Below are 13938 nucleotides of genomic sequence, written 5' to 3' on the forward strand. Positions count from 1 at the left end.
ATCACCGTTAGAGGCTTTACCGTGACGGGTTTCAGATACCACTAGGCTCAAATATGAAACGGGCCATCAGCGTCATAATAATGTCCGTTTGTGCATCGGAATTATTAATGAGTTAAAACCCCGCTGACTGAATAAAAGATACAAATAGCTATAGATATATTTAATTAGTTTAAGACAGTTACATTACATCGTATAATATGTATTTACATCAACTTATCTGTATCGAGATTACTGACAAAGAGAGAACGTTGGTTGTTGATGGTGCCTTGTACCAAACACTCGAGGAACCTTAGCCGACCTTAAAGAGGAACACCTCATACAAAATACGGTAATATAAAAATATATAAAGTTTTGAAAACAAAACTATATTTCATATCCAAAATATAAGTGATGTTTATAAATTGTAAATGTCTGAAAGCAGAATGCCGACGATATACAAAAGTTAAGGTAAGTATGTTCCTGTATGTCCTGCTGGTCCCATCAAATGAGTGACATCATACACTACTGTTTATAATAATACTGTTTGAACTGCAGCACCTTCCCGAGTGGATGGTAACACTCTCGACACATGATTGAGGTATACTTCAATACTAACATTTATTTAATCTACATAAAATGGCAGCGGAAACTACAATGTATGAAAAATATAACATCTCGCACACACATGCGTATTCTCGTATCTTCTAAATCACATAAATAAAATTAAAATAAAAAACTCAACTAATGAATATGAAACTTACTCTTTGGTCTATTGAAAGAGAATGTAACTAAATAGATGATCAGAAATATTTGCTAACAAAAATGTAACCGAATGCTTATAAAGTACACGTAAGTTTCAGCTCACATGAGTATGAAACCGTTGCGAGAGGCATCACGACTACCATTTTTACACTTCGTCTTACATTATTATGTCCAGAACACTTAGCTAGCTTAAGACTTTAGCTCACTTCTCTTGCACGTGCGTACGTTGACGGGGAAGAAGACGTTAAGTTCGATAAGCGTGGCCAGGACCAGGAACATGGCATACATGGCGAGACAGGCGCGCCCCACCGCCGCGTCCAGCTTGAACTTATTGAACCAAAACGTCAGGTAGAGCAGCAGCAGCGTCGACAGCAACGAAATGGCCGAGTACTCCAAGCCCATGGAATTGATCTTCACCTGTTAACATACCATTGTATTTATCCTGACCGTTCGGATGGTCACGATGAATTAACAAGTCGCTGTGCCAATCATTTTTATAACAGTGTCGCAATTTCGCAGTGCTACATTTTTAAAGGGGTTAAAAAGCTTTTGAAATTCGCACGTGCAGAAAACAATTAAAAATATTTTTTGTCAGTTGAGCTCAAACAGATTATTCATAGCATCAGACGCAATTAAGTCTATATTAAAATGGTTGAGTTCTAACCCAGTAGTGACCCGGCTCGGCAGGAGTGAGAGATGCTTTGATGAGCCACGGCAACCCGAGGCATAGCAGAATGTCAAACGTGTTTGAGCCAATCGAATTGCTGATACCCATGGATCCATGACCTGCACATCATCACATAATGTATGAGTACCAATTACAGCAACAAAGAAGGATACTGAAATATTCATAGATACTGTGGCAAGAAAAACAGTTTAAATATTAGAATAAATAAATGAAGTTACTCTTTACCTTGTTTAGCTACTATAACACTGGAAACGGCTTCAGGTACAGAAGTTCCAGCAGCTAGGAAAGTTATGCCCATCACAGAATCCGGTATCATCAATGTGTCCCCTGTAATATACCAATAGCTAATTCAGTAAAATTCCCTTTATCTTCGTGCCTGTGTCTGTCATAGTTAATAATCTTACCGATAATAGTGATCATCCAAGCTACAATGTAAGACAAAGATCCTATCCATACAATGCACATCATAAACGTAAGAGGGAACCAGTTCTTGAACCGAGGCTTTTCACAGTCTGGGATGGTGAACAAAAAGACCAGGTGAATGGGCCATGTCACTATCCAAGTTGCCTGGAGAGGAAAACAAACATTAAGACATTAAGTTTGACATGGAAAAGCACACTGTAACTGTTTTTAAACTACCTTAGTTAGCCAGCTTCTGCCAGAGGGCCACTTCCACAGCGAATGCACATATTTATCTTCTACTTCTTTGTTAGCGTCGTCCACATTCGCTACAGCTATACTGTCTTCATGGTGTACAATTTCCACGTCATTCGCCTTATTTTCAATATCAATACAGATAGCCTTAGCTTTGTCGCCGTCTGCGGTAGCTAAGGTCACAGAATTTGCTGTGTCAATCTCACAATGTTTTTCATTTTTATCTGGGCAAAGAGATAACGCACTTTTTATATTCCCATTGTGTTGATGGTGATCCAAAGACAAATCATTTTTGTTTACAGGTGAAGATTGTTTAGCATCTTTAAGTTCTGGAAATTTAAATAATAGCACAGGAGATATCTTATTGCTGCGCTTATTGGTAACAATATTAAAATAGAATTAAAAACCATAGAACGTACCATTCTCAGCAGCAATAGAGTTTTCATGCTTTTCGTTTTTCTTCAACATGTCAGATACACAGTTCCAGCTACCTGTGTAACAACACATTTCTGTGATAAAATTACGCATGAATCACTTTATTTGGTTCAACCACTTCATGAAATACTCACTTTTAGCGAAGTTTTGAATGGATTTGTCATAGTACATGATGCAGATGTAGACTCCGTACAGCATGACGAGGAGGAAAGCTTCGTACCACTGCACGTACTCGTCGTGCATTATGCAAATCAGTATAGATACTGTGATGCCGTAGGCTAAACAGTCCCTGGTTAGTGGCCACCAGTCTAAGGGAACAACCTGAAAGGAACAGCAGGTTAAGGATAGTCAACGGATTTTGCGTCAAAATTAAGAAATAGGAACGAAAATTACCATTCCTGCGCCGATACCGCAGCACGCAGCCACAGCGAGGATGTTGAAGACTGCTGAGCCGACGATGGTACCGACTCCGATGTCACCCTCAGTGATGAAGGTGCCGATGACGTTGACGAAAAGCTCGGGAGCTGATGTCGCCGCCGCCATGAATGTGGCTCCGGCCACATCGTTCGTCATGTTCAATGCTGGAACAATGACAAACAAATATAGGTTATCGTATCGAACAGTGCCATAGTCGCAAAGCAATTCTTATATAGCAGGTAATTTGATCTTCTACATATAAGTACACTTGATAATAGCACAGACCTAACTCATGTTAATTTAGTACTGCTCAAAGAGATTTAAAGCTGAGACGATTGACACACGACACCGCGCACCGCCGCTCTGATTCATATTCATTAAACAGAGTTCTTGAAACTTTGACAAACGGTCGGAAATGCTCGGTAGATTGTCCCACTTTCTTCGTCACATAAAAACATTTCAGTCAGCAGTACTTAAGGGTATAGTATTTGGAGCTTGATATGTCGGTCAAAAACTGCTATTTTAGGGAGAAGTTTAAATAAATGCGTCTTGAATTTGAATTGACGTTTCGGTAGACAAAAGAATACATACCATGACATATTCTTTCAACGGCTGGCACAAAAAACTTGTCGCAGACGACTGCCAGCGCCAGGAACAGGTAGATGGAGATGAAGGCGTGGAGGACGATGGCTCCATGCTGCCTCTGCTGCTCCGTGAACAGGCCTGCCGGGAAGTCATCGATGGCCGGCGGCGTGCAGTTGCGTAAGTAGCCCTCTGAAACTGTACGAAAATATTTGTTGAGGACAAAATTCACAAGCTATACGGCTGGTTATTTTTCGAAGGTGTTCTTCATTTTGTTCTTTCATTGCATGCGTATCTGTAAACATGATTCAGAGTTTATACAAGAGTCGAATGCATCAAATCAAAACTCCTTCATTACAGCATGAAAATAACAACCTATTAAAGGATTAACGATTATTGAGGTAATAACGTGAATCATCTTTTATTTCTTGTCTATTTCGTGAATGCAGCCAATACTTACAATGTTATGAATCCTGCTGTCTCACTCGAAGATGGCGAAGGATACAACTACACGTAGTAGCTTGGTATACATTATGTATGATACAATAAACATGCTAACTAACCTGTTTGGAACTCGTGAGCAAATTGAAAGAATAAAACGTACGGTTTTGCAGCTGAACTTGGTTGGTGATTCTAAAGAAACAAAATCCAGAGAGAACAGCAGTCCGAGTCAACACAATTAACATGTAGGTAATATTTAGTAAACATCTACACTGTATTTTTAAGGTAACTTTACTAAAACTCCAAGCTTTATGTTACCAATAACTATCCTCTGACATTTCACGTCATGTGTAAAATAGACAAGCTGCCTAAACAGTATTTTCACAAAAGTTTCATTGAGGAGATTTCTCATTGCTTATAAGCATCGCTTATAAGTAAATAACAATAAACCTCTCTTTTGGTGTGAACTATAATATTAATTATGGATCACGTTTCAATACTTAGTAACCTTTTTGTCAGAAGATATCCTAATAATATTAAGTTGACACAGATTTTAGAGGCAAAAAAAAAGAGTAAGAGTATATGTATGTAAGGAATAATTCTTTTAGAAATTGAGAAGGTATTCTTAATAGCAGATATTAAAAAAGGGCTATTTAATTTGCCAAACTGAAGCCAGAGAACAACTACGAAAGAAAAAAAAAAGTTTCGACAATCACTCGCACACATGCATGACATTTGCACAACTATTGTAAAAGGAAAGTCGCGAAACTTCGACTTATTCTTTGTTTATTGTTGAAACTAACCAGACTCCTTGATTGAGATTTATGATACTTTGTGAAGTAAAGCACTTAGGCTCGATTCGAGTATCCGATATCCGAAGAAAGTAAGAACATACACACCTACAGTACATTTGTTGTTCTTAGGTTCACTGCAAGATGTTAGAACCGATGTTTGGTGTATGTTAGAACCGATTAGAATTTAGGTATATTCAAATAATTAAAGTGGAGATATTTCGAGATATTTTATACTGGTTTGCTTCAATCCGCAAAATATGTTTGTGACTGATCGACAGATTTTGATGTCGACACACGGTGAAACGTATTGTTAAAAAGCCTATAATAACTGACTTGTTCTGTGTTTTTTATACCTTGCTAGAAGTAAAGCCTCTTTAAGTATATGCCTTGACAATATACGATCAGAAAAGTAAAATGAAGGAAATACCAACTGATGCTGGGTAATCAGCAGTATTGCACGTACTGAATAAAATATTCCATAGTTAATGATTCGGTAACGCCATTGAATTGCATTGCATAAGGTAATTGACACTTTGTGAACTCTTGCCAACGTGTCTAGCGTCTGGTGCGTGCCTAACTACCTACACGAGTGTATCATCCATCTTTATTAAAAACTTTTAAATGAAAGAAAGCAAAAACCAAAAATAAAATCCTGCTAGGATTTGCTCTCTTTCAATCCTCAGTTCTCCGAAGTGTATGAAGGAAAGAAGAATTTTCTTTCCCGAAGGCCAAGCTCTTTTAATCGCACCACAGTATGAAGATTTGAGTCAACATGGTCTTAACACTGAATTGAATCTATCAATGATACCTTGATACCTGAAGTGGCATTTGATAGAGTACTTCCTATCCTTTAGATTAACCGCAATGATAGCAAAATAATAATTATTAATATCAATGTTTTGGTCATAGAAACTCATCACACAGTTGGATGGCAGGCTGGCAATTAGTTTTTGATCAACTAAAATGCACTAATATTCTAAGCTACTAGAATGCGCACAGAGCCTTAATATGAACAATACTTAGACACAAAGTTCGTCTCTGACGAAAAACCTATTTCAAACTTGTGAGCCGTTAGAAAACTCTTGCCGTTACGTAAAATATACGGTTTTTAGAATACGATTGAAGTGAATCAAAATCGGTGATCGAGGAAAGGCTAGGCAGATGATAGTGGATCTTCATAGTTAATGTAGGTATGATGATGAGGTATCAATTTCTGCTAGCAAGAAATCATATAACCACCAAGTTCAGTGAATGCAAAGGTTCGCGTAAGTTGCCAGGTCCAACTACGAAGTCAATTGTGATATCAGAGTAGTTTCCATTGAGACGGCACGGACATGGTCCGCGGCGTGCTATGGCGTGCTTGATTAACAAACGCACATCCTGTGCCACTCTAAAAACGGCTCCTTCAAATAGCAAAGTCAACAAGCCAATCATGGACAAATTGTCTCAAATTACTGCTGCACTAACTTGTTTAACCGAATTAACTGATTTTAGAAAATACGTGTCATTTGCTCGTTGTAGCCGCGGCAGGCGTGCCGGCTTCGTGCCAAATTGTGCATGTTACCATTCGTTATTATAGTTGAGACACTCGCATGCGGCGACTGCACTATGAAGGAAATTGACAGATCAAACATGGCAGGAAGTCCGCATTAGCGACGCGTAAGTCGTCTTTCGATCCGCTGCTCTCTCTATTGCCCAACGACCTAAGGGATTTCACCGACGTTCCAATATTGGGAAATCTCTTTTACAACTTTTACAATACCCAGATTTCGAAAAACTGATTTGCAAATATAATACCACCTACCACAGGTGGAATTTGAAGAACCTGCATTTCGACAGTTTGTTTTTGGCCTATATCGTTTCAGATGAGGAAAATAACCCAAATTCGGGCCGATGATTTTGGACTCTGCCAGAAAAAGATCACGTGAAGACAGTCGGTGTTCAACCTTGCTCGCTGACAGCCCTGAGTGGACAATTGACAATTTGCGCGAGGAGCGACCGGATGAGGCGCCGAGTCGGAGCTCTGCCTCCCCCTTCAAACTTTAAGAACGATGGCCTAACTGCGGCCAATAGCTATAATATCAAATTTACCTAATCAAATCATACAACAATACAATATAGCTTGTTTAACACATTTTCAGCATTCTTCCACGCGATGCAACAACAAGAGTCTATCAGCGCTGCGGCATAAATGCCGTATTGTGGCAAGTGGGTAACTCTCTTGCAATTATGATTGTCCTAAGATCAGGTACCATAAGCGAAGACCTTCTAAAAATAGATATCGATCAGAACCAATTATTTACTGCCCACGATTGATTAATACTCGTAATGTCCATCGTATCGTATCCTGATTCCTGATCACAGACTGTAGGTACTAAATATGACTGAATGTCCTTGTTTTTGGACTATTACCTATTAAGTTAAAGTTAACACAAACTTTCATGATATTTTTTTTTGTTATCGTGGTTGTTAGTGAGGCAGGTCAGTCCTCATTTCATGGAGCTGTTACAATGGACGTTGACATCAAGTGAATCAAGGTGCGGTTGCTAGGTACTCTCGCGTTGTTGAGCTATAATCAACACTAATTCGTTTACAGAAAGATCTAATAGCCATCGGGTGAGCATCGAGCCACGCCCGCGTTTCGACAATTTCGTCAATAGCTCAGCTCGACTGCTAAGCGGCAATACTTCCATTTCTAATATTATGTGATAATGTCGTTTATTAAAATTAACCTGATACATCCATTCCATTGAACTTTGCAGCCGCTTTGTTTATATTTACTATGTAACTCCCACGCAAAAACTTTTAGTACGGGTGATTCTGATGGTAATGCCGGGCAGGATGATGAAGGTGGAATAGCAATGCTAGTGTTCGTACCTGGTGGTGCCGCATCCGGGGGTAGAACCGCCATCTCTTCCATACTTACAAGGATGCAAGGCGCCGGCCCGGCCGCCCGGCGCGCTGACGCAGCTTCAACCACACTACATTCACTTTCAACACTTCAATCGTTGATATAATCTTCTTCGCAACTCCATTTGAATCACTTCATGAGTGAGCCAGCCGATGAACGGGAATTGGACGCACTTCCGACCTCCTTCTACATAACCTTGCCATGATGGTACGCGCACTTCACCAGGATCAAAGGCCCGACGACTGAATCTCCAGGATGCTAGAAAGGTGTGAATCCCCCTAATCCAAACCTCGACAAAAGTAAGACATTGGACTCGTACCTCGATCGGAGGTATTCATATTGGAGTAGTTTCGTGTAGAGCGCGACGCAGGCGACCGAGGACGTCGCCACTGGCGTCCGAATGCCGCCGCTCACGCTCAAACGGACATAATGGACCCGCCGGAGAGCTCGTCAAAAGAAGAATACGGGGGCCAATTATTTATTTCCATACAATACACGTACGTCGGCCGGCGCTCGGGCGCAGTGCGGGAGTGACTCCCAGCGCGAGCATCGTCTCCTCGCGACCTACACGGCCACATGCTCACCACAATTGAATTTTAATGAACATCATATTATGTACAATTATTGTTAAATGTCCTTTTTTAATAAAGGCAATGTTAAACAAATTTATTCGCTAACAATAATGCCACACACTTCAAATATGTCCATGCAATAAGTTAGCAACGTTTCAGTTTATCAGAACACCGGAGATGTTCTCGAGCAAGAGCAATGACTTACACATATTAAGAACAAAGAAGACACACACCTAGAACATTAAGGAAATATCCCGAGTCGGGTCGCACTCAGCTCTGATTTTAATAATCCGTGGGGTCAAACGTCAATTTACAGGCCCTTCTCGACTCACCGCGCGGTCGGCACGCGACTTTTACAATTATACTTAATTAAAAGATTTGAGCACGAACATTTGTTGTAAACCAACTATCATGGATATGACTCACGAGACAATATTGCACCTATGTAGGAGTAGAGGAAACAAAGATCGTTAAAAAATGAACAACGGTTTATATTTGAAGTACTACGCTTACACCGATTCGATGAAAACATCGCAATGTGCTGTATATTGAAAGGAAAGTTAATACTTACGATGATGACAATGTATCAGTATTTGCACATGCGCAAATACACATTCCGTGTTATCACCGTCAGTCGTCAGACTCTATGTCAATGCTTAATATTTGCGATTAAAGATATGAAAAGGGAAAATTCACCTGTAGAGTTCTCTTCAACAAGTTCTAAATCATCATTAAGATTTTCCTAGCCTTTTCATAACTGTTATGGAATTCCCTTCCACTAAACAGCTTCCAAAACAATAGAATTTATAAGTTCAAGTAACGCCATTTAGGACAAAATATTTCGAAAGTTTACGATTGTTTTTCTTATTTATGACGCCTGCTTTCATAGGGGAAAATATAAACAGACCAAAGTTGGTACGATCTCAATAATTTTCATTTAAAATACTAACAATAAAATGGTGTTTTCAAAGCCACTAGTATAAAAAGAAGAAAGTATTCCGCGTTTCTGGAATAAGTTCCGGGCTATAACTTAGGGGGCGCCAGTTTAGGGGTGGAATTCTAGTTCCCCTTTCGTAACTAGATGGTGTTGGGATCGAATTGAATCGCGCTATGGTTTCGTTCCCCGCAGGAGTATATATACCCGGCCTCGATTTTCACAAGTTGGAATTAAATGAGATAGTAAATTGAACCAATTTCTATCATTTGAATTTTTGTACGGGTTCTCTCTTATTGCTATAAGAGACACCCTTTTAAAACTGAAAATCTTTAGAATCTATGATACTGTGTATCATGATTTTCAAGTACTTAGAGTGGAAATTCTCATAGAACAACGTCTCTATGATTTTCCTACGATTCATTTTACTAAGGGTTGATTTTTCAATCATCAGTTAACTTCTATCGGAGGAATGAATATAACAGTTCAAAACATTTTCTATACTTATACAAAATAAAAAGAAATACAGGTAACACTATTATTTTTTTATTTGTAAAGCATTTTTGGAAATTATTGGGTTTTCCACTAAAAATCCGCCCAATACTAAAAATAGTCAATATCAAATCTAACATGCGGTTTCCTTGATTGCTTTTACAATACAAACAATACTATTTTCATGGTTATGCGCTTGTACTTATATTTATAAGTACATTTTCATTGCAACTTCCGTAGGCTTTAGTTATTTACCGCGGAAGATTGCTACATTGTAGTGCACTGAAATATTCTATTTCCACTTCATAAACTATTTTCTTTCTCTTGCAAGAAACCAGTTTTTATTATTTTTTGTTGACACAACTAAACAATGAAAACAACATGAAGGTTGTGGACTGTATGATTGGTGTGGTGCCGAATAGGGCTGCTGGCGGGGACGCTCTTCAACAAGGCAGGGTGCAGACAATAACACTATCTGTTTTTTATTGAAAACGTTAATCCTTAAACTAGGGCATACAAGTTACACTTAAAATTAGTACTTAGATACGCTTAACAATTTTAGTCTTAAACTTTAAAGGAATTAAAAACAACAACAGAAAATAGCTTTTAATTAACTACAGACATACTAACTATCATAAAACCTTAAAAAACTTAAACATTGATTATCACTGCTTTTATCATTTAGTTATCACTTTTACACTTATTCATCGTCGCCGACACAACAAACTAAATAAACTTTGTTATTGCCTGAACTTTTGTAATTGAAAAGGTTATTTGTTGTTTGAAATTATAGATGTGATGCCGAGAAAATTGCAATTGTGCACGGGAAAATTGCAGTAGTATGTTTTTGTATTTACTGAAGAAATTGTTTTTCGTATGTGTAGGTGCTCGTGACTAAGTTATAGCCACGCTCGGTCGGTCCACTGATGGGTGACCATCTAGTCATGACGGGTTCCTCCGTGTTTCGAAAAACACGATAAATTGGTGGCTAATCAGAAGCCAGAAACACTGACAACCAGTCTTACCATGGGGTATCGGGTTGCCTAGGTAACTGAGTTGAGGAGATCAGATAGACGTTTCATGTAAAACACTGGTACTCAGCTGCATCCAGTTAGACTGGAAGCCAACCCCTATAGATGGAAACCGGTTAGGCAGATGTGACGATGAGACCGTACCGAACGTACTGATTGTACCCCAATATATTTTGAGTCATACTGGCACTTTTGTCGAACAGCGATTTAAATATTGAACTAAAAAAAAAGTAAGTAGGTATTATAGACCAGACAGCCAGCCTTTTATAATATGTTGAATGTCGGCATTCAATCGCTTTAAAAAAATGCACAAAAGTTAATATATTTATATAAGACCACGAAGAGTTTTCTTTCAGTACAATAGAACCTGGTACTGCGTCGCTAGAGTACCTACACAGATAGGTATGTTGACCAACTGGCTACCTGACAGTAGTCTCGCGAGTATCTATCGAATTATCGATAATATTTGTTATTGATACGCGTTACTTGTAACTACACGATATTTCTGTGTTCGTAAACAAACAGTGGAAAGTTTAATAGCCGAGTCGAGTGGCCCTTTAATCCTCGGATTATTAGATTTTAATGGAATATTTTTATTGGATAGCTAGATAGCTAGTAAGCAGATCTGGGTATCGTTGTTTACGACTTAATGTTCAGCCTTGAAAGAGATTATTAGGTTTATCAATGTATGAATTTAGAAAATATTTAGAACGTCTTTTATTTGCTGCGTACAATGTGTACTTACCTAGTTTATTTTTTTAATAATTTTTACCGAGCTTGATATCAATTGCTGTTGAGTTTGTGACGCCACTTCTTTTTCACAGTAATAACACAACAAGCGTTTTTGAGCAACGGCGCATGCAATTTTGACGTTTGAAAAGTGCTGTTTTTCATCCTACTTTGAATATAAGCGGTTTGGTTCATTAGACCTATTTCATGCTGATCAACTGTTAAAAATAGGACTTCATTGTTTCAGGAGCCAGTCTTCAAAAATATAATCACAACTTAATTATCGTATCAGACCCATCTCCAGTAATTATTAGATTACGTTCTAAGCAAGACTTTTCTAGGATTATCTAAATAATCTTCAGCTATATTTATTCTTAGCTATCAACTTAGTAATATCTAGTTAAGAGCATTAATAAATATTTTTCACTTAGATAAATTTCCACGCCAATAAAACGTTTGAATTATTGACAGTAAAATGCCAGCATTTTGGGGTGCACACATACGTATGACTAAAAGGCACCAATCTCTTTTCATTGTATTATAACAATCTTTACATTAAATCCTTCTCCGAGTGAGAGGAGCCCTATGCCCAGGAGGGGGACGATAAAAGGTTGATGATAACTATACTTACTTTGTATTGTATTATTATTCTGAAATAAGGAGTAGACGAAATAAACATTTATCAGATACTTGTTATTAATCACTTAATGTAATTAAATTTAAATAAATCAGATACGAAATACGCTCAAAAGGACGCTTTGTCTGAAAAACAAAGGACTTTCACGGACTACTTAACTATAAGTAGTTGGTTTCCACACGCTTTCACCGGCATCCTACGGAAACTTCTTCCCGTACCCGGATAAAACATAGCCCATGTTCAGCGCAGATAGTGTAGCTTTCTAATTAGAGCTTTGCCTCATTAAGACGCCATAGCGACGTCGCCTTCTATCCGAAGGTCACCAAGTCGAGTGGCCATGGCGTCTCGACAGTCGGTTCGTAGAATAACTCACACGCTGACTGGCGACCACACTGGTGACTGAGTGAACGAGGTGCAGTTCACCGTGTACATTATAGTGGCATTAGTGGCTACGCCAAGCTGCCAGAGTATCCAGAAGCCACGTAGAGACAGTGGCGGCCCTAGGGGTGTGCGAACTGTGCCATCGCACAGGGCCTCGCGCTGCAACCCACACTAATATAAAAAAATTATAATTAAAAAATATTTATATCTGGTCCAAGAAAAAAAATGTGCATTTTTTCTTTATTTCTTATTCATTCTGCGTTTACTTTTCGAGCCCTCAATTTAACAAAAAGTTGGAACACCAAAGTAACAAAAACAACTGGCTCTCGATCCAGTCACGGATTCTTTTTAATTGTGCTTAATTCCGAGCTTAATTTGAAAGTCCTTAAACAAACAATTTTAAAAAATTCGCGCTTGCTACGCTCGCGGCTGTTCACTTGACAGTGCCTTTCCTTCTAACTTGATTAGAGTACTTTTGTCCCAAAACTCAAAAATTTTCGCGCTCGCTACGCTCGCTACTTCAACTAGCACTGTTGTTTGTTATACAAGTTTAGATGCTTTAGGGACCCAAAGCTCAAAATTTTTTACGCTCGCTACGCTCGCGGGTGCTTTACTTTCCACTTGTTCTGTTTTTTCATCCTTTTTTAGCCGAACCTAGAAGGTAGTGCCGCTTTTAAGTCTTTTTATTAACAAGAAAATAACTCCTAGTTTCCGTATGAACTTTCTTATTTACGACGTTCGATTGACGACGTTGATTCTTTAAATATAAACTGTAGTAAAAATAAAATTTTATTAATTTGTTCAACTTGAGCATTTCTACTCAAACATGACGTTTAGCTAAATCAAAACACCAGACCTACTCTCGCAGGGCACGCCACCATAGTGGCGGTAAGTCCCCTCTTTGAGGAGTGGCTCGGGAGGAGTCACGGCGCCCTCACATACCGCATGACGCAGGTCCTCACCGGACACGGTTGTTTCGGGAGGTACTTGCATCGAATCGGTCGTGAGGAGGCGCCCGGGTGTCACCACTGTGCGGACAGCCCCGAGGACACGGTGGACCACACAGTCCAGGAGTGCCCTGCTTGGGAAGGGCACCGCCGGGTCCTCGTCGAGGTTTTAGGCGGCGGCGACCTCTCGCGTCCGGCCCTGGTTCAGGCCATGGTTCGGGGCGAGAGGGAATGGGATGCCGTCGCCTCCTTCTGTGAAGCGGTCATACTCCGTATGTCCGCACCTCTCATCCCGGCCGCCGCACTGGGCCAGGTAGACACCACGGGCGCCGGGTGTCGCGAGATGACTCCCGGTAACCGTAGGCGTGGGTCTGTGGACGGTGAGTTCGGGTGGCTCATCGTCCCTCTGTCTGCTTAGACGACAGACCCGTGTCGACGGCGCGCGTTGTTCCACGCGCTCCTCAAAGAAATGTCAGCAACCCCAGTGGGTCCAGTAGGGCCAAAGCCTGCCGGGGCTGCGGGTTATTCGAAAGAGATACCGCGGCCCTGGCA

At 39.8% G+C, this 13938-nt stretch overlaps 1 protein-coding gene across 5 annotated transcripts; it reads right to left on the bottom strand.

Moving 5' to 3' along the window:
* Positions 1-145: 145 nt before the first annotated feature.
* Positions 146-8763, bottom strand: LOC110374257 (sodium/potassium/calcium exchanger 3). Of its 5 annotated transcripts, none has more exons than XM_021331904.3 (10): positions 7983-8763; positions 3527-3715; positions 2912-3099; positions 2653-2839; positions 2503-2592; positions 2069-2412; positions 1834-1996; positions 1655-1756; positions 1406-1527; positions 146-1158 (listed from the first exon to the last, which is right to left on the bottom strand). In XM_021331904.3, the coding sequence occupies exons 1-10, from the start codon at positions 7999-8001 to the stop codon at positions 931-933; spliced, it is 1632 nt and encodes a 543-aa protein (XP_021187579.3). In that variant the 5' UTR covers positions 8002-8763; the 3' UTR covers positions 146-930. The 5 variants fall into 5 exon arrangements, with proteins under 5 accessions (XP_021187579.3, XP_021187581.3, XP_021187580.3 ...); XM_021331906.3 differs by lacking the exon at positions 7983-8763 and adding an exon at positions 4122-4345 and having other exon boundaries at positions 2069-2307; positions 2503-2574; XM_021331905.3 differs by lacking the exon at positions 7983-8763 and adding an exon at positions 4122-4345 and having other exon boundaries at positions 2069-2307.
* Between the last annotated feature and the right edge of the window lie 5175 nt (positions 8764-13938).

Source organism: Helicoverpa armigera, chromosome 1 (genome assembly GCF_030705265.1).
Source record: "Helicoverpa armigera isolate CAAS_96S chromosome 1, ASM3070526v1, whole genome shotgun sequence".
NCBI lineage: Eukaryota > Metazoa > Arthropoda > Insecta > Lepidoptera > Noctuidae > Helicoverpa > Helicoverpa armigera.

Coding starts and splice junctions, on each gene's coding strand:
- LOC110374257 (XM_021331902.3), bottom strand. CDS start 4,203: ATGTTAATTGTGTTGACTCGGACTGCTGTTCTCTCTGGATTTTGTTTC. Junction 1,997..2,068: donor GCAGAAGCTGGCTAACTAAG/GTAGTTTAAAAA, acceptor TTTCCTCTCCAG/GCAACTTGGATAGTGACATG. Junction 1,757..1,833: donor TTGGATGATCACTATTATCG/GTAAGATTATTA, acceptor GGTATATTACAG/GGGACACATTGATGATACCG.